General features: G+C 40.8%; 1 protein-coding gene across 1 annotated transcript; it reads right to left on the minus strand.

The window, feature by feature from the left end:
* Window positions 1-11,827: 11,827 nt before the first annotated feature.
* TCN1 (transcobalamin 1) lies at window positions 11,828-24,962 on the minus strand. Its single transcript, XM_029209582.1, has 9 exons — window positions 24,851-24,962; window positions 22,099-22,278; window positions 20,936-21,076; window positions 19,413-19,568; window positions 17,957-18,144; window positions 15,633-15,819; window positions 14,150-14,336; window positions 12,150-12,268; window positions 11,828-11,977 (listed from the first exon to the last, which is right to left on the minus strand). The coding sequence occupies exons 1-9, from the start codon at window positions 24,960-24,962 to the stop codon at window positions 11,916-11,918; spliced, it is 1,332 nt and encodes a 443-aa protein (XP_029065415.1). The 3' UTR covers window positions 11,828-11,915.
* Window positions 24,963-25,301: the final 339 nt, after the last annotated feature.

Below are 25,301 nucleotides of genomic sequence, written 5' to 3' on the forward strand. Positions count from 1 at the left end.
GAGACCTTCTCCTAAGCCTTTGCACACCCAGACCGCCTCTTGGCTGTTTATCGGCAACCACTTCATTGAGGTTTGGGGGATTCCTAAGGCACCACCTCACAGTCTGAGGCACTTGCTTTACAATAAGCCCTCTTGGCTCTCAGGTGAGCATCAGCCAGGTGAGGTCTGGCTTTATGCAATGAATTAAATTGACATGACCTGGGTTCCGGCCTAGGCTCTTTGAAGTTGTTTGATGTTGGGAAAGCAATGGGCCATAAATGGTTTTGTTTGATTTCTCTTTCCTTATCTGGGGATGAAAGCAGTTTCAAACACCCTGGGCTTTCAGATATTATCTTTGAAAGTAAGTAATTGCAAAACGTGAGCTCAATGAACTATATTAAGTGATATGTATATATTAAAGATGTTTTTAGAATTGTAGCTGTATAATAAAGCAAAGTATATCTCCCCCTCACACAGAGAACTGGAAATAATGAGATTATGAAGGAGGGGGCTACTTTGTTTTCTAACCACCGCATTTTAAGTAGCTCCTTTTAGGAGGCCATTCTCAGTGACTCCCAGCTTAGAGTAACGCAACATTGTAAATCAACTTATACTCCGATAAAAATTGAAAAAATATACCATATGATGAAAAAGCAAAAAAAAAATTCAAATTCCTTTTAACGACCTCCAGGCCCTGTAAGATCTGGCATCTGGTTTCCTTCTGGACTTCACCTCCACCCACTTTCTCCTTTGTTCACTCTGTTCCAGCAGCACTTCTTGTTCCTTGAACCCATCAGCCACCTTTGCTCTTGCTGTCCTCTCTGCCTGGGAAATCCTTACTCCAAATACTCTCATGGTGGCTCCCTCACTTCTTTCATGTCTCTGCTCAAAGGTCAGCTTTTAGAGAAGCCTTCCAGACCATTACATATGAGACAGCCTCACCCCCCTGACACCCACCGTGCCCCTTACCTGCTCTAGCGCCTCACCCTCTGTCATACTCTACGTGTAGTTCACTTACTGTATGTCTCCTTCCCCACTAGCATGTCTGCTCCAAAGGGGCAGGAGCTTAATCTATTTTGTTCACTGCTTTGTCCCAGGTACTTGAGACACTACCCAGCTCACGGTAGGAATCAAATGAATACTTTAAAAATTATTTATTTATTTTTTCATTTCATTTCATTTATTTCATTTCATTTTTTAGTTTCTGGTGTACAGCAGAGTGATTCAGTTATATATTCTTTTTCATATTCTTTTCCATTTTGTTTACTACAGGATATTGAATATAGTTCCCTGTGCTATACAGTAGGACCTTGTTGTTTATCTATTTTATATATAGTAGTTTGTATCTGCTAATCCCCAAATCCTAATTTATCCCTCCCCCACCCCCTTTCCCCTTTGGTAACCATAGTTTGTTTTCTATGTCTGTGAGTCTGTTTCTGTGTTGTAAATCAGTTCATTTGTGTCATATTTTAGATTCCACATGTGAGTATCTTATGGTATTTGTCTCTCTCTGTCTGACTTCATTTAGTATGATAATCTCTAGGTCCATCCATGTTGCTGCAAGTGGCATTATCAAATGAATACTTTTTGAACGAGTGAATTAATGAACAAATATATAGCATGGGTGATAAAAAAAAAGCATTTTTTTTCTTTCTTGGACTAATTTGGTGGTTTCATAGGTGAGAACACAGGATACGTATTGGGGTGTGCTAGACAGCTTCTAACATCGACCCATGTTCCCACCTCCTGGCATTCATGCTCTTATGTAATTAATCCCCTTCTCTAGCGTGTGGGCTGGCCTTGCCTCTAATAAATGTAATACAGCAAAAGTGATGGGATGAGGTTGCAGTAGACTGGCTCCGTCTTGCTTGCAGCCTCTCCGGCTCTTCTTGCTTTTTGCTCTGAGGAAGCAGCTGCCATGCTGTAAGCTGCCTTATGGAGGGGCTGGTGCAGTGAAGAACTGAGAGCAGCTTCTATCCCACAGCCAGGGAGGAAAGAATCCTGCCAAGGGTCACGAGAATGAGCTTGAAAGCGGATCCTTCCTCAGTTGAGCTTTGAGATGTAAGCAGCCCCAGCCGATATCTTGATTGTAGCCTCATGAAAGACCATGAGCTAGAGGACCCAGGTAACCTGTCCCTGGATTCCTCACCCATAGAAACTGTGAGATAATAAGTGTTGTTGTTTTAAGCCATTAAGCTTTAGGGTGACTTGTTATACAGCCATATATCACTAATACACAGCATTTGGTGGGGGATGAAGCCAGAAAGACAGTTTTGGTCTGCATGGTAGAGAGCCTTGTATGCCATATGAAGGAGTAGAATAATTCCCCCACCTCCAAGACGTCCATATCCTAATCTCTGGAATCTGTGAATATGCTAAGTTACATGGTAAAGGTGAGACAGGCTGGGACCTGGGACCCTTTGTGCAGTGCTGCAACGCTTGAACCTGGACAAACGTCTCCTTGAGCAACAAAATACAAAGAAACTATAAGGGTCTAAAAATAACTTCATGAATGTGCAGTTGGGGCAAATTCTGGACAAAAAGACCAAACAAGCTCAACTGGCACCTCTGAAGAGCTGGGAGCAAAAGCAGGGAGTTGGGAGCAAAACCAGGGTACTGTGCATGCCTCCTGTGCACAATACCGCCAAAGGGGTGGGCAGACCACCTAGCCACCCCCCCGGCCCGAGCCCCAGACACATCCCTACCTTCACCCCCACGTAAGGAACCAGCTTGTTCCTGCTCGGGGAGTGAGCTAGCAAGGGAACATGATACTTCTTCTTGCTGCCCCCTGCTGTAGCAGGGGTCCCAATAAAGCCTTGCCTGAATTTCTTGTCTGGCCTCTGATCAATTTCTACTGACTAAGGAGTCCAAAAACCCTGGTCGATAACAAAGGGAATTAAGGTCATTATTAAAATGACTTTAAAATAGGAAGACTATTGTAGATTATCTCGATGGACCCAATATAATCACAGGGGTCCATAAGTGAAAGAGGGAGGCGGGAGACTTAGAGTCAGAGAAGGAGATGTGATGAAGGAAGCAGAGGTCAGCATGATACAATTGCTGGCCTTGAAGGCAGCGGGGCCATGAGCTTAGGAGCGCAGGATTCCTCCAGAAGCTGGAACACACAAGGAAATGGATTCTCCCCCGAGAAGCTCTTGAAGAACACAGCCCTTTCAACACTTTGATTTTAGCCCAGTGAGTCCCAGTTCAGACTGCTGACCTCCAGAAGTGTAGGAGAACCTATCTATCTTTGTTTTAAGCCAGTACATTTGTGCTAATTTGTTAGAGCAGCAGTAAGAATCTAATACAGGATTAGGAACCAGCATGGTGCTGACCTTGGGTTCCAGAGCCTGCTTATAACCATCCTGAGATAACCCGTGCACACCTGGTGTGCCTGCTCTTTGAACATACACTTTCTTGTAAATTACCTTACAGCCATGGTATTGCTTCAAGACTAATGTTGACACAGTTCTTTCCATTAGCAAATAACTTTCAGAACAGGAACCCCAGAGGCTATACTTTCTTTTTTTAAAATTTAATTTAGTTTATTTTTTTATACAGCAGGTTCTTATTAGTCATCCATTTTATGCACATCAGTGTATACATGTCAATGCCAATCGCCCAGTTCATCCCCCCACCCCCCCCACCCCCGCCGCTTTCCCCCCTTGGTGTCCATGTGTTTTCTCTACTTCTGTATCTCAATTTCTGCTCTGCAAACCGGTTCAGCTGTACCATTTTCTAGGTTCCACATATATGCATTAATATACGATATTTGTTTTTCTCTTTCTGACTTACTTCTCTCTGTATGACAGTCTCTAGATGCATCCACGTCTCTACAAATGACCCAGTTTAGTTCCTTTTTATGGCTGAGTAATATTCCATTGTATATGTGTACCACATCTTCTTTATCCATTCGTCTGTCTGTGGACATTTAGGTTACTTCCATGACCTGGCTATTGTAAACAGTGCTGCAATGAACATTGGGGTGCATGTGTCTTTTTGAATTATGGTTTTCTCTGGATATAGGCCCAGTAGTGGGATTGCTGGGTCATATGATAATTCTATTTTTAGTTTTTTAAGGAACCACCATACTGTTCTCCATAGTGGCTGTACAAACTTACATTCCCACCAATAGTGCAAGAGGGTTCCCTTTTCTCCACACGCTCTCCAGCATTTGTTGTTTGTAGATGTTCTGATGAAGCCCATTCTAACTGCTGTGAGGTGGTACCTCATTGTAGGTTTGATTTTCATTTCTCTAATAATTAGTGATGTTGAGCAGCTTTTCATGTGTTTCTTGGCCATCTGTATGTCGTCTTCGGAGAAATGTCTATTTAGGTCTTCTGCCCAATTTTGGATTGGGTTGTTTGTTTTTTTACTATTGAGCTGCATGAGCTGTTTATATATTTTGGAGATTAACCCTTTGTCCATTGATTCATTGGCAAATATTTTCTCCCATTCTGAGGGTTGTCTTTTCGTCTTGTTTATGGTTTCCTTTGCTGTGCAAAAGCTTTGAAGTTTCATTAGGTCCCATTTGTTCATTTTTGTTTTTATTTCCATTACTCTAGGAGACAGATCAAAAAATATCTTGCTGTGATTTATGTCAAAGAGTGTTCCTCCTATGTTTTCCTCTAAGAGTTTTATAGTGCCCAGTCTTACATTTAGGTCTCTAATCCATTTTGAGTTTATTTTTGTGTATGGTGTTAGGGAGTGTTCTAATTTCATTCTTTTACATGCAGCTGTCCAGTTTTCCCATCACCACTTACTGAAGAGACTGTCTTTTCTCCATTGTGTATCCTTGCCTCCTTTGTCATAGATTAGTTGACCATAGGTGCGTGAGTTTATCTCTGGGCTTTCTATCCTGTTCCATTGATCTATATGTCTGTTTTTGTGCCAGTACCATATTCTCTTGATTACTGTAGCTTTGTAGTGTAGTCTAAAGTCAGGGAGTCTGATTCCTCCAGCTCCATTTATTTCCCTCAAGACTGCTTTGGCTATTCAGGGTTTTTTGTGTCTCCATACAAATTTTAAGATTTTCTGTTCTAGTTTTGTAAAAAATGCCATTGGTAATTTGATAAGGATTGCATTGAATCTGTAGATTGCTTTGGGTAGTATAGTCATTTTCACAATGTTGATTCTTCCAAGCCGAGAACATGGTATATCTCTCCATCTGTTGGTATTGTCTTTAATTTCTTTCATCAGTGTCTTATCGTTTTCTGCATACAGGTCTTTTGTTTCCCTAGGTAGGTTTATTCCTTGGTATTTTATTCTTTCTGTTGCAGTGGTAAATGGGAGTGTTTCCTTAATTTCTTTTTCAGATTTTTCCTCATTAGTGTATAGGAATGCAAGAGATTTCTGTGCATTAATTTTGTATCCTGCTACTTTACCAAATTCATTGATTAGCTCTAATAGTTTTCTGGTGGCATCTTTAGGATTCTTTATGTATGGTATCATGTCATCTGCAAACAGTGACAGCTTTACTTCTTCTTTTCCGATTTGTATTCCTTTTATTTCTTTCGCTTCTCTGATTGCCATGACTAGGACTTCCAAAACTATGTTGAATAATGGTGGTGAGAGTGGACATCCTTGTCTTGCTCCTGATCTTAGAGGAAATGCTTTCAGTTTTTCACCATTGAGAATGATGTTTGCTGTGGGTTTGTCATATATGGCCTTTATTATGTTGAGGTAGGTTCCCTGTATGCCCACTTTCTGGAGAGCTTTTATCATAACTGGGTGTTGAATTTTGTCAAAAGCTTTTTCTGCATCTATTGAGATGATCATATGGTTTTTCTTCTTCTATTTGTTAATATGATGTATCACATTGATTGATTTGCGTATATTGAAGAATCCTTGCATCCCTGGGATAAATCCCACGTGATCATGGTGTATGATCCTTTTAATGTGTTGTTGGATTCTGTTTGCTAGTATTTTGTTGAGGATTTTTGCATCTATATTCATCAGTGATATTGGTCTGTAATTTTCTTTTGTTTGTAATTTTCTTTTAGTAACCTTGTCTGATTTTGGCATCAGGGTGTTGGTGGCCTCATACAATGAGTTTGGGAGTGTTCTTTCCTCTGCAATTTTTTGGAAGAGTTTGAGAAGGATGGGTGTTAGCTCTTCTCTAAATGTTTGATAGAATTCATCTGTGAAGCCATCTGGTACTGGACTTTTGTTTGTTGGAAGATTTTTAATCACAGTTTCAGTTTCATTACTTGTGATTGGTCTCTTCATATTTTCTATTTCTTCCTGGTTCAGTCTTGCAAGGTTATACCTTGCTAAGCATTTGTCCATTTCTTCCAGGTTGTCCATTTTATTGGCATAGAGTTGCTTGTAGCAGTCTCTTAGGATGCTTTGTATTTCTGTGCTGTCTGTTGTAACTTCTCCTTTTTCATTTCTAACTTTATTGATTTGAGTCCTCTCCCTCTGTTGCTTGATGAGTCTGGCTAATGGTTTATCAATTTTGTTCATCTACTCAAAGAACCAGCTTTTAGTTTTATTGATCTTTGTTATTGTTTTGTTTCTATTTCATTTATTTCTGCTCAGATCTTTATGATTTCTTTCTTTCTGCTAACTTTGGGTTTTGTTTGTTCTTCTTTCTCTAGTTCCTTTAGGTGTAAGCTTAGATTGTTTATTTGAGATTTTTCTTGTTTCTTGAGGTAGGCTTGTATAGCTATCAACTTCCCTCTTAGAACTGCTTTTGCTGCATCCCATAGGTTTTGGATTGTCGTGTTTTCATTGTCATTTGTCTCGGTATTTTTTGATTTCCTCTTTGATTTCTTCAGTGATCTCTTGGTTATTTAGTAACGTATTGTTTAGCCTCCATGTGTTTGTGTTTTTTTATGTTTTTTTCCCCTGCAATTCATTTCTAATCTCATAGCGTTGTGGTCAGAAAAGATGCTTGATATGATTTCAATTTTCTTAAATTTACTGAGGCTTGATTTGTGACCCAAGATATGATCTATCCTAGAGAATGTTCCATGCACACTTGAGAAGAAAGTATAATTTGCTGTTTTGGGATGGAATGTCCTATAAATATCAATTACATCTATCTGGTCTACTGTGTCATTTAAAGCTTGTGTTTCCTTATTAATTTTCTGTTTGGATGATCTGTCCATTGGTGTAAGTGAGGTGTTAAAGTCCCCCACTATTATTGTGTTATTGTCAATTTCCTCTTTTAGAGCTGTTAGCAGTTGCCTTGTGTATTGAGGTGCTCCTATGTTGGGTATTTATATACTTATAATTGTTATATCTTCTTCTTGGATCGATCCCTTGATCATTATGTAGTGTCCTTCCTTGTCTCTTGTAACAGTCTTTATTTTAAAGTCTATTTTATCTGATATGAGTATTGCTACTCCAGTTTTCTTTTGATTTCCATTTGCATGGAATATCTTTTTCCATCCCCTCACTTTCAGTCTGTATGTGTCCCTAGATCTGAAGTGGGTCTCTTGTAGACAGCATATATATATGGGTCTTGTTTTTGTATCCATTCAGCAAGCCTGTGTCTTTTGGTTGGAGCATTTAATCCATTCAAGTTTAGGGTAATTATCGATATGTATGTTCCTGTGACCACTTTCTTAATTGTTTTGGGTTTGTTTTTGTATGTCCTTTTCTTCTCTTGTGTTTCCCACTTAGAGAAGTTCCTTTAGCATTTGTTGTACAGCTGGTTTGGTGGTGCTGAATTCTCTTAGCTTTTGCTTGTCTGTAAAGCTTTTGATTTCTCCATCAAATCTGAATGAGATCCTTGCCAGGTAGAGTAACCTTGGCTGTAGGTTCCTCCCTTTCATCACTTTAAGTATATTATGCCACACCCTTCTGGCTTGTAGAGTTTCTGCTGAGAAGTCAGCTGTTAACCTTATGGGAGTTCTCTTGTATGTTATTTGTCGTTTTTCCCTAGCTGCTTTCAATAATTTTTCTTTGCCTTTAATATTTGCCAATTTGATTACTATGTGTCTCGGTGTGTTTCTCCTTGGGTTTAACCTGTATGGGACTCTCTGTGCTTCCTGGACTTGCGTGGCTATTTCCTTTCCCACGTTAGGGAAGTTTTCGACTATGATCTCTTCAGATATTTTCTCGGGTCCTTTCTCTCTCTCTTCTCCTTCTGGGACCCCTATAATGTGAATGTTGTTGCATTTAATGTTGTCCCAGAGGTCTCTTAGGCTGTCTTCATTACTTTTCATTCTTTTTTCTTTAGTCTGTTCCACAGCAGTGAATTCCACCATTCTGTCTTCCAGGTCACTTATCCATTCTTCTGCCTCAGTTATTCTGCTATTGATTCCTTCTAGTGTAGTTTTCATTTCAGTTATTGTGTTGTTCATCTCTGTTTGTTTGTTCTTTAATTCTTCTAGGTCCTTTTTAAACATTTCTTGCATCATCTCGATCTTTGCCTCCATTCTTTTTCTGAGGTCCTGGATCATCTTCACTGTCATCATTCTGAACTGTTTTTCTGGAAGATTGCCTATCTCCACTTCATTTAGTTGTTTTTCTGGGGTTTTATCTTGTTCCTTCATCTGGAACGTAGCCCTCTGCCTTTTCATCTTGTCTATCTTTCTGTGAATGTGGTTTTTGTTCCACAGGCTGCAGGATTGTAGTTCTTCTTGCTTCTGCTGTGTGCCCTCTGGTGGATGAGACTATCTAAGAGGGTTGTGGAAGTTTCCTGATGGGAGGGACTGGTGGTGGGTAGAGGTGACTGTTGCTCTGGTGGGCAGAGCTCAGTAAAACTTTAATCCACTTGTCTGCTGATGGGTGGGGCCGGGTTCCCTCTCTGTTGGTTGTTTGGCCTGAGGCGACCCAACACTGGAGTCTAGCGGGGCTCCTTGGTGGAGCTAATGGCGGACTCTGGGAGGGCTCACGCCAAGGAGTACTTCCCAGAACTTCTGCTGCCAGTGTCCTTGTCCCCACGGTGAGGCACAGCCACCCCCCGCCTCTGCAGAAGACCCTCCAACACTAGCAGGTAGGTCTGGTTCAGTCTCCTATGGGGTCACTGCTCCTTCCCCGGGTCCCGATGCACACACTACTTTGTGTGTGCCCTCCAAGAGTGGAGTCTCTGTTACCCCCAGTCCTGTCAAAGTCCTGCAGTCAAATCCCACTAGCCTTCAAAGTCTGATTCTCTAGGACTTCCTCCTCCCGTTGCCGGACCCCCAGGTTCGGTAGCCTGACGTGGGGCTCAGAACCTTCACTCCAGTGGGTGGACTTCTGTGGTATAAGTGTTCTCCAGTTTGTGCGTCACCCACCCAGCAGTTGTGGGATTTGATTTTATTGTGATTGCGCCCCCTGTACCGTCTCACTGCAGCTTCTCCTTTGTCTTTGGATGTGGGGTATCTTTTTTGGTGAGTTCCAGTGTCTTCCTGTCGATGATTGTTCAGCAGTTAGTTGTGATTCCGGTGTTCTTGAAAGAGGGAGTGAGAGCACGTCCTTCTACTCCGCCATCTTGAACCAATCTCCTCTATAGTTTCTTAAAGCGTATGTTTTGATAGTCTTTGGTTAACTCTTGACTGGACTTATTGATTTATTTCCTTGTTTGTTTTTTCCTGTGCCTCATTTTCTGGTATCAAAGCACTGAGATTCTCTCTGGACATCTGAAAGGTTTATTTGTGTTGATTACTTCTTTGCAGCTGTAAGTTTCTCCCCTCAGACTCAGTCTAGGTTCTGACATAATCTCAAGCCATAGGATCTTCTCAGAATGCAAGTGTGGCCAGAGCTAGGTTTCACTGGCCAATGTTAGTGGAATGCTAAAGAAACGTTATTCCATTGACCTTCATATCTGTTTCAGAGATTGAAGGCATTCCTATCAGACTACAGTGTTACTACCTTCTACTTAAAGACCATGGGCTGGGAGAAACTCATCTTTCTCCATCAGAAACGGAGGTTAGCAGTGCTAGAGGGGAGTGTTGGAAAACATAGTGGCATAAAGTGAGGTTTGATATTTAATCCAATCAGAATTAAATGAGAATTGAAAAGAAAATGATTTTAGTGTTGTGATGGCATGTTACTTGACTCCATGTTGGTATACCAATGAGTTTAATTTCTTGTACCACATTTGGGAAAATAGGTCTAACATAAATTGGGTGCTTTACTGGTATTGACTGAATATTACAGAAAATGAGCTAGAATCATTGAGAGAGAGTTAGGGATGTTGGAGAGACCCATTCCAACTTTGTTACATTGAGATTCAGTTTCATTGGTTATTTCAGGGGCAATATTTCCTGTTATTTTGACATATTTGTGTATATATATATATATATATATATTTTTTTTTTTTTTGCAATACGTGGGCCTCTCACTGTTGTGGCCTCTCCCGTTGCGGAGCACAGGCTCTGGACGCGCAGGCTCAGTGGCCATGGCTCACGGACCCAGCCGTTCCATGGCATGTGGGATCCTCCCGGACCGTGGCACGAACCCATGTCCCCTGCATCAGCAGGCAGACTCTCAACCACTGCGCCACCAGGGAAGCCCCTGTGTTTATATTTTTTGCTTGAGCTTCCTTTATGGACAACATTGACCATATGTTCTGGTTTTCCCAGGATAGTCGCAGTTTTTAATCTGTTTTTTTTTTCTGAGTATATTTATTAATAATGTTCACTTTCACTCTTAACAGAGTTATGGTTGGATGATAAACTGTATGGTCACACTGTGATGGACAGCAATGCCAGTCCTAATAGTTTGCATATTTGTGACCTAAACCATTATCCTTCAATTTCACATAGATTGTATAGTCTACAAATAGATCTGACAGCTGGGACTGCATGCTCACAGCACCGTGGAGACCCCCCTGTCTCTAATTTAGCTTTCGAGATGTGACACAGACCCAAGAGGATGGAATCCCTTGCTGTGTAGTTGTGAAGGCATCTGTCACACCCGGTTAATGAAGGCCAGGGCAGAGCTGAACCTGAGAGTTGAAGATCGGTGCCAGAAAGCAGTGTGTAGGAAGAGGGTTACTGTGTGTAGGAATCAAGGTTACTGGTGGAGGGGGAGAAGAGAAGAGTATCATGAAAACACAAGGAGCAATGAGAAAGACATTTTTGAAATAAGTTAACTAATTCTACCTAAAGGGCTCTTTCTTTTGGAGGTGATTTTAAATGGATTACTTTATGCTTTATCTGAAGCACCTTTTGTCCTCCGGCTTCTTAAAGGCACTTCTGGTTCCGGACTGAATGTGCACACATAGCTCAGGTACTCAGTAAGAGGTGTAACCCAGCTCATGCTAAGACACGATTCAACTTTTTCTTTAAAGTGAATTCTGCTGAAATAAACATTGGAGTCATTTTTTTTTACATGTGTATTTTGATGATATGACTATAAGGGTGATTTTTATGGTGAAATGAAAGGAAAATAAATGTGGGAGAACAAGTGGGACCCAGGGGAGGCAGCTGGAGGAGGGGATGAAAGTGTTCCTCAGACGTTGTGGACTGACTTTTATGTGTAAGCCTCGCATTTCTCCCTTTCTCCAGGGCAATATTTTTCTCTCTACCCACTGCCTGTATGAGGCCAATATGTCCACTCAGTTCCTCCCTTGCATCTGGGTCTCAGAAAGCTCAGTCTCCCTATGTATGAACTTTCTCCTTGATCTCATTGGTTGCTGCTGCACCATTAAACCTAGAACTTTATCTCCATTTTCCCCAGTTGCCCAAGGTCACCCAGATAGTTAGCAGGGAAACCTTGAGTAGAACTCAGTTTATTAGACAAGTGGGTCTAATCTCTTTCACTTTGTTTCCTCCTGAGGTAGTCTTCTCTCTAATAGTAATTCCCTTTTGCTATGAAATTATTAGAACATGCTCTTTTTGTATAGTTGTTGATCTTTTATTGAACATGCGAAGTGAGAATTAGAGGTTATTGACTATGCTATTGGGGTCGAGATAAGTGAAAAGGGAGGTGTAAGATCAATTTCCACATGGAATCTCACTACAAATGGGTTAGACCCAGCTGAGGATGGTTTGGGTTTATTAGTATGTGCTCCAACGAACCTCCAAATATTCTCCATTTTTGACAACATAACTCCCAGCTCCTGAAAAGGAAGAAGAAGGAGAAGTGGGTCAAATGATTTGACCACCAAATCATCAGATAATGGATATGGCTCTCCCAGCTCCTTGGCATGTTCCCCGCCAAACCTTACCCCCTCACACCTGAATGCTTTGGGCATCTCACTCTGTAGCGTTGTTTGTCGTACTCTCCCTTACCTTGGCTCAGCGGTTGGCCATTGCTGAGAAGTTGCCAGTAGGTTCTGTCATTATTGTTGGCGCTTATGTTCTGAACAGAGGTGATGTAGGGCCCCCATGGGCTGTCCTCCATTTCGAAACTGTGGGGGACAGTGAATGGGTTACAGGAACTTAGAATGGTCGAAGGCAACTCTCCATGGGCGTTTCTCAAACTTTAACTACTACGAATCACTTGAAGATGCTTCAGAATACGCAGATCTCCTGGCCCTATCCCCAGACACCTTGATTCTGTCTGTCTGGGCTGGGACCAGGAATCTGCACATTTTATAAACATTCCAGGTCATTCTGATGCAGGCCCTCTACAATCCATGCAAAATTAGAGAAGTGATTCCCCTGGTCTCTGCCCCTCCTCCCTGCCATAGTAGATACTTTGCCATCAACAATTTCGAATCTTCTACCCAAGACAGTAACCGATGAAGACACCAAATCAGTACAAGAAAGTGTTAATTGGTTGTCCTAGAGACACTGAGGAAAGAGGAACAGGAAAGGGTAATTTAGTAATTCATACCTGTTTATTAAAAAGTGACATAGTCAATGTCTTTTTCACATTCTTTACTCACATTTCTCTACCTTCCTGGGAACACTTGAAAGCAGGCTTTATGGGGTTATATATATACACATAGACATATATTTTCATATATATACGATTTTCTCTGTCGCATCTTACAGCATGTTATTAAACACAGTAAGCTATTGTCAGTTAGGTTTAAGGAGCCAAATAAGCCATATTTTTCAGAGGCAGAGTCAATATCTTAATTTTAATATTTGAACTCTCTAGGTCAGGGAACCTTAATCTAGGAGTCCATGAACCTCCTGAAAGGTGGGGGAGGCATTTGTAAAACCTCTGATTTAAATAATAAGTTTTGGGGACTTCCCTGCTGGTGCAGTGGTTAAGAATCTGCCTGCCAGTGCAGGGGACACAGGTTCAAGCCCTGGTCCGGGAAGATCCCACATGCCGCGGAGCAACTAAGCCGGTGTGTCACAACTAACGAGCCTGTGCTCTAGAGCCCACGAGCCACAACTGCTGAGCCTACCTGCCACAACTGCTGAAGCCCGCGCACCTAGAGCCCATGCTCCGCAACAAGAGAAGCCACTGCAATGAGAAGCCAGCACACTGCAACGAAGAGAAACCCCCACCTGACGGAACTAGAGAAAGACTGCATGCAGCAATGAAGACCCAACGCAGCCAAAAAAAAAAAAAATTAATTAATTAAAAAAACCGCACATGTAAAAAAACCATAAATGACAAGTTTTGTACTCACAGACTTAGAGAATTAACTTACGGTTACCAGGGGTAAAGGGTAAAGGGTAGCGGGGGTGGGGGATAGATTGGGAGTTTGGGATTGACATGTACACACTACTATATTTAAAATAGATAACCAACAGAGACCTACTGTATAGCACAGGGAACTCAGCTCAATATTCTATAATAACCTAAATGGGAAAACAATTTAAAAGAATGGACACTTTTATGGGTATAACTGAATCACTTTGCTGTACACCTGTAACTAACACATCATTGTTAATCAACTATACTCCAATATAAAATAAAATTTTTTTAAAAATGACACATTTTGTGTGTATATTCCTTTTTCTGGGATGAGAATCCCACTCATCTGACTTTCAAAGGGGTCAGTGATTCAAAAATAGTTAAGAACCACTGTTCCAGACACAAAATGTCTGACTTAAGAGGTTCTATTTATTGAAGGAGTTTAACTGACAGAATAGGGATCCCTGGTTCTTACTTATCTATTCAGTGAGCAATAATTTAATACTTGCTACATGCTAGAGGAGGAAAAATTTCACATCCCTTTTTTTAACCCCGGCTGTGCGATGTTGGTGAACAGCAAAAGTACTCACTGGGAGGTGTTTTAAATGTACATTGTATTCAGGTGAAGATGTATTCTTGCTGAGTAATAATCACATTAAATTCCTTAACCTTAAGTTATGTACAGACATACCAAAATGCAGCCTTATTTTGTTTCTGAGCTGCCATCATCACATCAAGGAAGACAGAACCCTTTCTCACGGTGACTTTGGTGGAATTGAAAATTTTATTGATTTGCACAGAGTAGTTGACTGAAATATTCGAGGGTGAGATAGTAGGTGTCACAGGTACAGGCTTATCAGTGGAGATGTTGAATTTATCTGGCAGAGACAGAAAGGCAGAGAAGAATTATTATAAGGAATAATAAAAATGAGGTTAGAGTCTGCACACCTATCCAAGCCCTATGCAACGATTCTTTCCCTTTATGCAGAGGAAGGTTTGTACAAGGAGCGAGGGTCAGCAATCGAGGGGCAGATCTCTCATATGACTAAAGCACAAATTAAAACCACACACTCACCGGCTTGTGCAGGCTCGTGCCTGCGCCAACTTCCAGCTGTCTCAGCAATCCAATTACCCCATCTCCCATTTCCCACAGAGGCTCCTGTTTTGTTTTGTTTTTTTGCTTTGGTACAGCATACAGCAATGCTTCCCACCCCCTTTTTTTTTTGCCTTTTAATTTTTTTATTGAAGTATAGTTGACATACAATATTATGTTAGTTTCAGGTGTAAAACAATGATTCGACATGTATATTCATTACGAACTGATCACCATGGAAAGTCTAGTAGCCATCTGTCACCATACAAAGTTATTACAATATTATTGACCATATTCTCTATGCTGTACTTTATATTCCCATGAATTATTTATTTTACAACAGGAAGTTTGTATCTCTTAGTGCCCTTCCCCTATTTTTTCCCAATCCCTGGCCTTTTTATTTCTTAACATTTATTGAAAACATTATGTGCCAGGCACTGTACTAATAATTTTACAGGGATTTCCTCCTTCAGTCCTTGCAAATACCTATGTTACATACTATTATCATTTGCATTTCTTATAGTAGAAAACTGAAGCTTAGAAGTTAAACATTTTGTCTAAGATCCCTAAACCTACATGCGCCTGAACCAGAAATGAACAAGATAGATAGAAGGAAAAGTCTTCTTTCTTTGTACCTTGTTGCAAAATCAGTTGTTTGATTAATGATTCATGCTGCAATTTTCTTATAATACTGCCATATTCTTTCCACATTAATGTCTTATGTCTCTGAGGGACCACTCATCGAGCATAATGAAAAGTCAGAGACACCATACTTTTTAGGATGGGAATGATGCTCAGAAAATCTCTGTATCCAGCAGTCAGAAAACATCCCTTTGGAGATAGACGTCCTTTAATAAAGTCTACCTTGTTCCTCAGTGTTTGAACCAAGAACAGCATCTACTACTCTGTTAAGGACAAATCCTCCGGTGGTTATGATCACATATGGAGGACTGAGTTCTATCTGGGAACTGTTATGCTTCAGAGGTTTAACTGGTCACTTTTGGTCCCTGAGGAAACCTAAGTCCCATACACTTTGGGTGTTATGCTGAAAGGCAAAACAGTTTGCTCATTAGTGCTATACCTGGACTGCAGGCACAAGAACAATTTTTGTTGACATCCAAGTAGGTCTTTCCCATCAGGGCAGGTAAGATCTGGGCTGCAGCAATTGGCAGACGGAATGCTCCCTGAAAGATGTTGTGAAGTACTGTGTGCAGAGTTTCTTGGCAATTCCGTTTATTTTTGTAATAGTTTGATGAGACAAACAGAGCCTAACGTGAGAGAGAGAGAGAGAGAGAGAATGAGAATAAATGAGAGAAACTTCACATAACGGGAAAGCCTGCATCTAACTAATTTAGTAAATCTTTATTGGACATTGACTACATAGGAACCACCTTAGACCACTAAAATACCTTTCCCGCCATCAAGAAGCTTATAAGCTAGTTTGGGTGGGGAGGTGGAAATTGTTAAATCACACGAACTCTCATAGCGTCAATGAGAACAGACTTTCTCTACCGTATTTACTCTTGTACCACTGATGCTGAAACAGTACTTGTCATATAGGAGGCAATCCATAAACAGTGTGAACAGATTCTTGTAAAAGAGTCCCTAAGATGAATGCCCTAATAGAAGCATCTAGCGGCATGGCCGTTCCAAAGAGGAAGAGCTCCTAAACATTTAGTGAGACTGAGGAAAGGCTTGGTGGAGAAGGCAGTACTTGAATAGGCTTGGTGGTATGATGGCATTTCAGTAGGTGACATGAGGAGGCAACAACCTGACCAAAGGGGATAAAGTAGGAATGGCCAGAGCCTGGCCTGGCCATGATGAGAGTATATGCGTTTTAGTAAAATCCCCAGAGGATTCCTCCTGGCTTAGGAGAACTGGTGTAGAGGGAACACTCAGGGCAATTGTGGAAGGACAGCCCGGAGAAGGAGGTTGGGACCAGATTGGTAGACTCTTGAATTTCACGGTGCGGTGTCTGCCATCATTTGCTCGACAGTGGGAAGTCTTAACAGGTTCTTGAACAGAAACTATCCAGGCAGCAGATATAAACTGGACTGAAGGGGCAGAATTACAGGGTAGGAAAAATTAAGAGGGTATTAGAGTGAGTGAGACAAGGACTAAAATGGACTAAACTTGAAGATGTTGCTCTGTGGTTTCTCAAGGAAGGACAGTTCTCCTTTTCATTTTTTCTTGAAGTCTCTTAAAGATAACCAAGTAGTCAACCAGCATTTGTGGGATATTAAAAAAAAAAAACTCATCATATTTTATCTTCTCTTATAAACTGTCTGGTAGGTAAGCAGCTCTTGGTCCTGCTGTGAATGAATACCACCTGTAGGGTTTTTAAACAAGACCAAAGCCCATGCTCCACCCCTAAATTTCTGTATTAACTGGTTGGTGTGGGGTGTAAACATTAGTATTTTATAAAAGCTCCTCCAGGTGATTCAGATGTGCAGCCAGAATGGGAAACCACGGTTTTATATTAATTTCCAACTTATCAAGTGTGAACAGTAACAACAGTATGAACACCTCTGTGATTGGACCCTTGCTTACATCATCAGCCTTGTCTTGTAATTTTTCCCGAGCACCTTGTGCTGAACATCTTGATCTCCTAAAATATGGAACGTCCTTTTGTACCTTTGTCCTTGTTGCTTCTCTCCCTTTGAAAGTCCTCTCACCCTGAGTCAGCCTAGCAGACCCGAATTCATACCAAAGACTCGGTGAAATCTTTTTTTTTTTCTATAAACCTTTCTTCATCTCCTCTTGTATAACCCCTTAGAGTTGAGGAGATCAGTGAGTAAATGCAGGAATAAATTCTCAGTCTTCAAGGAACATATACAGGATAGTGTTGGCATTGAGTATGAGTTTTGAAACCAGTTATTTCAGTCCTATCGCGATCTGCATCGCTCTTTGGCTTTGTACTGTTAGGCAAGTTACCGGTACTCCATGATTCACACTCATTATTATTACTTCCTAGGAAATAGAGATAATAATTCTTTCTTCACCGGGTGGTTGTGCATTAATGACTTAATGTCAATAATTACCAGCTGCCACTACCACTTATTATTTCCATACCAGTAAGCTAATTTGGGAGGTAAGGTGAAACGCCAAACAATGGTATATGGTAAAGTGTGAAACTGCATGTGATAAAACAACAAGATAGATTGTAACAGGCTGTAGAATTTCTTAAATGGAGTCAGGAAGAGCTTCATAGAAGCATCGGATATGGAAAGGTAAAGGAGAGGAGAATACATTTCAGGCAGGGGAGGGGAATCACATGAGTAAGGTCAAAGTCAGTATAGGAAACAGAATGGATAATAAGTCTTTAGGAGGCCAGTAAGGGAGGATGAAGACGTTGCTTTTCTCTGTGAATCCCTTCCCTGTCTCCTGGTTTACGCTCTGACTTACCTGCATAGATTCTCCTGTGCTAAATATGTTTCCAAAGAGACCATCATTTTTTGCAGACAGAATCTTATTTACCAGGGATGTTATATAAACATTGGTTTTGTTTAAATCCTTTATATCTGCTTCAATCTCCTCCTTTTCTATTCTCCTCTTCACACAGGTTAGAGCAAGAACAGCCATTGCTCCAGTATCTGTCAGGAAGCAAAACACCGGTGATAGGGTGACTAACCATCCTGGTTCACCCTGGACTGAGTAGTTTCCTGGTATGTGGGACTTTCAGTACTAACAACAGGACAAATCTGGGCAAACTGGGATGGTTGGTCATGCTCGTTAATGATGGGAGAGAAGAATTTCAAGGTACAGCAGTCATCCCTCTGGCACTAGCCTCTCAAATATTGCAAGATTCTTTCCTTATGTTGAATAGCCATGTACCCTGTACTCAGAAACTCACATCTTGGTCATAGAAACACATATGGATTTGTAGGTGCAAACACATGAATGGTCTGCTTTTACATACTGGTTGTTCTCATCTTTTTTTATCTTTTAGCCATATTGGCAAAGAAATTGAGAAAACCCAGGATAATACTCCAAACAAATATGTCTTTGTAAAGTTCCAAGGTTTCCATTAGACTGATTAAGAAATAGCGCTTGAGAGCAGTTTATTCAGTAAACCTTCTTAATGGGGAGGAGGAGGCAAGAGATTGGAAGGATGGAGGATAAGGTCTTTTTTTCCTGGCTCGTTACTTGGTTTCCTCTATGTTCTTTAGGCACGGTGCCTTCCCTCTCTCATAGAAGAAGGAGTATAAGAAGCTCACTTTCTCCTTACTATCCTGAGACACTGAATAGTGGTTTTCTTTGAACTTCGTGGAGAAAAATGAGCTTGTGGATCTGGGCCCCTAGGGCAACAACACTACTTGTCTTAAGGGGACTTCTTTTTGGATGTGTAAGCGGATCCAGTGGGAAATTTCTGGTCCTTCTCCATGGTGGATACGCACTTTATTGATCAAAATATTGGGCCTGACCACTGGAGAGGTTCTATTATTCAAGTAATCCCACACATCCAAATGGTCCCAATAGATGAGAGAAAGGTGCAGGGTTGAGATAAATGAATTCCACTGCATTCCCTTTCTCTAATATTTATACTTCCCAAGATGTCTTATCTGAAGAGTCTCATGATCTATCCTCATTTTAAAGATGGGAAAATTAAACTCAAGAGTTAACATCTGTTGGTTACTCAAAAGTGTGAGTAGGAACCACGTCTTTCTACTATACTGCACATCTATAAAGAGGCTTAAATACTATTCAATATCCATTCTTCTAAACAAAAATTCTCTTCTGAGGAGACTAGGGTAAAGAGGATAGAAAAAATTCAAGTACTTACTGGTAGAAAAATTCAAAGAGCAAGGCCTATTGGTGCCTATGTCCTTGAAACCAAGGGAATTGGGTTTAAATGACTCACCTACTGAGAACTGGCCACCAAAATAATAGTTTTTATTTTCAGGAGTGAAGTAAGGAATAACGTTGGTGATTGAGTGGTTCCCATTGGACAGACACAAGGCCAGGAGGGCCAGGCTGAGCTGGTAATAGTTAGTCAGCGGATTGTCACTGTGTGTTTCTGGCAGAGAGAAAAGAAATACCTTATTCACGGAAGTGGTACCGGAATAGTACATTTTTAACTTATTTCTACTTACTTTATCTCCATTTCTTTACATTTAAAGAGAGGTGAATAACAGAGGGGAGATATTGCTCATAGAATCGGCAAAGTTGAGAAATTTAAAGGTTCTTAAGGGCCACCAAATTCAACTCAACTCGTTTCATTTTATAACCGAGGAGGTTCAGCACTAAAGGTATAAAAAATACTCCCGGCAATCCCACTTCTAGGCATATATCCAGAAAAAAACATAATTTGAAAAGACACATGCACCCCAATGTTCACTGCAGCACTATTTACAATAGCCAGGACAGGGAAGCAGCCTACATGCCCATCAATGGAGGAATGGGAAAAGATGTGGTACATATATATAATGGAATATTACTCAGCCATAAAAAGAACAAAATAATGCCATTTGCAGCAACATGGATGGACCTAGAGATTGTCATACTGAGTGAAGTAAGTCAGACAGAGAAAGACAAATGTCATATGATATCGCTTATATGTGGAATCTAAAAAAAGGGTACAAATGAACTTATTTACAAAACAGAAGTAGAGTCACAGATGTGGAAAACAAACTTATGGCTACCAAGGAATAAGGGGGGGAGGGATAAATTGGGAGATTGGGATTGACATATACACACCACTATATATAAAATAGATAACTAATAAGAACCTACTGTATAGCACAGGGCAATACTCTGTAATGACCTATGTGGGAAAAAAATCTGAAAAAGAGTGGATATATGTATATGTATAACTGATTCACTTTGCTGTACACCTGAAACTAACACAACATTGTAAATCAACTATACTCCAATAAAAATTTAAAAAAAATACTATCCTGATGTTCAGGTGGTTACATAGTTAGGACTAGAATGCACAAATGTACCTCACTAGCAGCTGTGATGGTCAACCTATTTTTCCCAGTGATAAAGTACTTTTTGCCATCTTTAGCCCTTGTAATATTGTAGAATCATATGTATATGCTTTGATACTTATGACACGGTGTCTCGTATTGCTCAGCCGTTTCTGGTGTAATCTGTCTAAACGCCAAGCTTCTGGAGGACTAGAGAACTGTGACCTGTATGTCTGTGTGTTGGTGTGTGCATCCATCATCCTACGTAAGGTCAACGCTCAGTTGAACAGATTGGAAAAGAAAACTCAAGATGCGTGTTGAAAGAAGGAAGAAGGGAAAGTGATCTTCAAAGGTATAGTGGGATGAATGAAGTGAAGAGGAGATGGAAAAAATAGGGGGAAACTTCATACAGTTCTGAATCAGTAGAGGAAAAGACAAGGATGTCCAGGGTCTCTGAACATTTGATTCTCACCCATATTCTCAATTTCTGCTTTGAATTTCTCTCCTAGTTTGCTAACCAGATGAGCATCACGTATAAACACTTCACTAGAGTTTTTACACGCTCCCAAAGCCAGGATAGCCAAGGCAAGCTCTCCTGAGGTTATCTCTGGCTCTGAAAAGAAAAGTATTCAAGTTAAACAAGGTACATGCTTATAATTTTTTTGGCCTCCTGTCTTCCTGGAGACTTATATTGCTGTCACTCCTTTCTCCTGTTCTACTCTTTACTAATATTTTATTGTTCTCTTCTTTATCCCCAAAACAGAGCCTTTTCTAGCAGTACTGTATAAATGCAAGCGAGATCTTAATCTTTCCCATGAAATTATGGGTTCTTTTTGGAATCGTGTAATCCTTATAAAAATGAACAAAGAATAAAAACAGATAAATAATAAAGCCTTGGGATTTTCTCTCCTTGTGGGTGCCGTCTTTCCTGGATAGGAATAATTGACTTGTATGTTCTGCCTTAGAGAGTGTCCAAACTCTCAGGCTGCTCCTAATTCTCACAATAATACTGTTAGGTAGGTGGGGGTGGTGTATTTCCCCCTTATGCTCATTAGAAAGCTAAAGCTCGATATTGAAAAGAAAGGCTCAAAGTGGAATCTGGTCTCAAACCCAGTCCACATCTCTGTTGCTCTGTGGTTGCCTCTCTACTGTCAGCTTTCTTGGTTGTGGTCCACACCCTCTCTGGTCATGAACTCAACTATATCATATAACAGTCTTAATGGATGAGAATCTATAATTTCTTTTGCTTTTCCTTGTAACTTCTTGAAGGAATATGATTTTCAGGGCTCAAAGAAGGAAGGCCTAGCTCTAGAGTAAGTGGCAGGGGATTGATGTTTTGAGGTACCTTTGTGTCATCTCAAATTTTTTTTGAATTTCATGTGAACTTTATCAAAAAAAAACCCACTACATACTTGTGTTAGATTTTTTTTAAATTTAGGTAACATTGGTTTATAACATTAAATAAGTTTCATGTGTACTACATTTTATATCTACCCCTGTTCACCTCAAGTTTTCTACAGCTAAGATTGATGTATCAGGGATGTTTTGGACACACAGTTTTTAGAACTCACTGGAGATCATCTTTATAGATAGGTAAGTCTTTTCCTAACTCTTCTGGGGAATATAGGCACTCACCTCTTTTTTTTATATCTTCTTGAATTTGTTGAGTCAGCTGTTGTTCTAGCCTTTGGTTCTGAATCTGAACAAGTCTGAAGGTCAACAGGATGTTGGCACTTTGGATTCCTTTGGTATAGTTTGCATTTACCATTGTGTTTACTAGAGGATTTAGATAGGAGCAGTTTTCTCTGCTTACCTCTGTGGCAAGGGAGGGAGGAAATAAGAAACACACACTCATGAAATATTAGGGCTAGGAACAGGGATGATATTAAAAGATTTAGTAACAGATATGGCACAGGCATAGACCCTTCCAGTAGTCGCTGGCAGTGTTGCTGTAACAATACAAAGGTGGGTCTGGAGCCCCGCTCTGCCAGGTATTACTTTTTTTGCCAACCAGCATGGAAGTGTTAACTATTTTAACAACTATTCAGCCTTACCATTGTGTCCTGGCAGAATATAAGTCCTGCCTGGTAGATCTAGTACCGTTACCTAATTTGAGGCCTAGAGAAGGTATCCTTAAAGAGACCTTGGTAATTGGAGCCTAGCCCAATCTACTTTCTGGAGTCAGTTGTTTCCTTCTCCATCTTCTTCTAATTCACTTGGGTTAATGCTGAAGGGAAGAAGAGAGAAGAGAAAGAAGGCAAAAATTCTACGTGTCATTGGTGATTGAGTCCAAAGCTGCATTGTCTGATTGCCCAACTGGCCAGGCATCAAGATCGTTATTCAGCATTATGGACCCTTTGGAAAACCTTCTGTTTTTAGCCTAAGACGTGTCCAAATCCCAGGGGCAAGGATGGAGGGAGTCCCATTACATTGTGGAAATAAAAGGAGAATCCGGACCCCCCAGGAACTGGAGAATAAGAAGAGTTAACTATCACTGAAAACATTTCTAAATATTCTTTGACCATAATCTTAAGAAAATCCTACCCATCTCCAGATTATCTCATGGGTTTGTGGAATCGTGAGAAGAATATGAACGCTGAGTTCAGGCAGACCTTGGCTGGATTCTTTGCTCCTTAACTTATAACTGGGGGTAAGTTACGTAACTTTCTTTTGTTTTTTTTTAAATTTATTTATTTTTGGTTGCATTGGGTCTTCGTTTCTGCACGCGGACTTTCTCTAGTTGCGGCGAGCGGGGGCTACTCTTTGTTGCGGTGCACGGGCTTCTCACTGCGGTGGCTTCTCTTGTTGTGGAGCACGGGCTCTAGGCGCGCGGGCTTCAGTAGTTGTGGCGCACGGGCTTAGTTGCTCCGCGGCATGTGGGGTCTTCCCAGACCAGGGCTCGAACCTGTGCCCCCTGCATTGGCAGGAGGATTCTTAACCACTGCGCCGCCAGGGCAGTCCCAAGTTATGTAACTTTCTTGACTTCAGTTGAAATGGTGGATATTAACACCTACTCCATGGATATTGGACAAAAAAAACCCCACTAAGTAAACTATAAAATACTGTACATATTATTACCTCTAGCTCAACTCGAGTTTCTAAGGATCACTATACTTAGAGAGTCAAGGAAATGTTATTTTCCTTGCCCACCTTTCTTCACTTTAAAAGAGAGAGTCGGGAAGATCTGAATGGAGTGATTGTAGAAGGGTCATGGTTTGTTACAGGCACAACTGGACAATTGTGAGTCACCTCTGAGATTTCGTGGAAGCATCCAGTTTAGCGGATTTTCTGGTCCTGAAATAGACTTTTTAGTTCCTGGTCAACAGCTCAAATCAGCTTCCTTAACCACTAAAAACAAAGTTAATTATTTTGTACAATGAATGAAACTCCAAAGCCTCCATGGAGACCCCCTGTTCTTAGGATACAACAGAAGAAATGACAGGCCAGGAAGAACAATTAGAGCTGGCAGATTTGGAACTTTAGTGTTTCTGCCGTGCAATGGATTGCTTCTTGTGGGCTGTAGAGACCAGGAAGATGTAGCCGCAGCTGACACCACATTGTGGCACCATCTTTGGACTGGTTTGAAGCTCAATTCCAGGGTAAAGACTTATAATAGAGAAATCATGCACCTGTGAGCTATACCGGACTTTAAGAAATCACCTGCTTCAACACCTTTCCCTGATTATCCTCCATTTATAGACGAAGCTAAAAAAATTCAGAAACATTGGATCATTTGGCTATTAAGGGGTCAGAGTATACCTGAACCCAGTTTTTCTTTCTCTTAGTATTTTTGAAATAGAATCACATACTCTCTGGAGCCTACATGCAGAGGAGAGATGATGGGTTTCTGCCCACGTCCTGTGGGGAAGAGTTGAAAAGAAGAAGATGTGTAGCTTGGAATATCTGAACTCAATAATGACAAGAGAACAGTCTTCGTTATTTGAAAGAGATTATTAACATTATTTTTTTCTTTGTAGTTAAACAAGGAGTTAACCTAAAACCCATAGGCTGAACTTCAGAAAAATAGATTGCATCTCAGAATCAAAAGACACCTTTCCACGATCTTGAATAATTTCTGGGTCATGAATTTTCTATCACTGAAAATGAACAGGAATAGACAGCTACTGGGCAGGCCTGTTGTGGTAGAAAGGATCTTAGCATAGGAAGAAGGGTTAGGCAAGTTAATGTTGAATCTATGATCCCTCTTAAAACAACGTACATTGTGGAACTTTCCTCACCATCTCCTGCCACCCTTCACATTACTCATGGAGTCCAACAGCATACAGAATTGGAATAGGGTCTTTTCTCAGGTAACTCTACACAAAGCTCCCTGTCAATAGTCTTCAGACTATCATGCTAGAGCGATTTTAGGTCAAACCATACTCACCACAGATCTGGCATAGTTGACTTGGAATAAGAGAAAACAATAGCAACCCCAGTAGGCGCAGCTGGTGTGATGGTCTCATCTCTCCAGCAGTGTACAGGAATGGTGAGGACATGGCTGGCTGTTTACTGGGTGATGGACAGAGGGTAATGAGAGCTGCTCCTTCAGTTTGCCTCAGTCTTTTTCACTCAAGCAAGTATTGAGTAATGTCAGGAGGTGTGGTCAAGTGTGTTTGTCCAAATAACGTAATAAACCAGGAAGAAGACTTGAAAGGTATAGTCAGGGAGAATGAGGAAATAATTTTTCTTTGTTTCCTATCCCCAAACTTTAGGATTCATATTCCCTACTTGCCTTCAGCCCAATGAGAATAAGTTATGTGAATGACTGTTGTCAGTAATGTTCTCTCTTTCCCATTCCACTTTGGTTGTATTTTATTTATGTCTCCTGAGAGATT

The sequence above is a fragment of the Monodon monoceros genome, unplaced genomic scaffold (assembly GCF_005190385.1).
Source record: "Monodon monoceros isolate NGI ecotype Baffin Bay Population unplaced genomic scaffold, NGI_Narwhal_1 Super_Scaffold_7, whole genome shotgun sequence".
NCBI classification, from domain to species: Eukaryota; Metazoa; Chordata; class Mammalia; order Artiodactyla; family Monodontidae; genus Monodon; species Monodon monoceros.

Excerpts from the sequence above, each read along its gene's own strand:
- TCN1 (XM_029209582.1), bottom strand. The coding sequence starts at position 24,962 with ATGTCCTCACCATTCCTGTACACTGCTGGAGAGATGAGACCATCACAC. Across the intron at positions 18,145-19,412 it reads TGGTGGCCAGTTCTCAGTAG|ATACTGGAGCAATGGCTGTT; the intron begins GTGAGTCATTTA and ends GCTTCCTGACAG. Across the intron at positions 15,820-17,956 it reads GCACAGGAGAATCTATGCAG|GCTCTGTTTGTCTCATCAAA; the intron begins GTAAGTCAGAGC and ends CTCTCACGTTAG.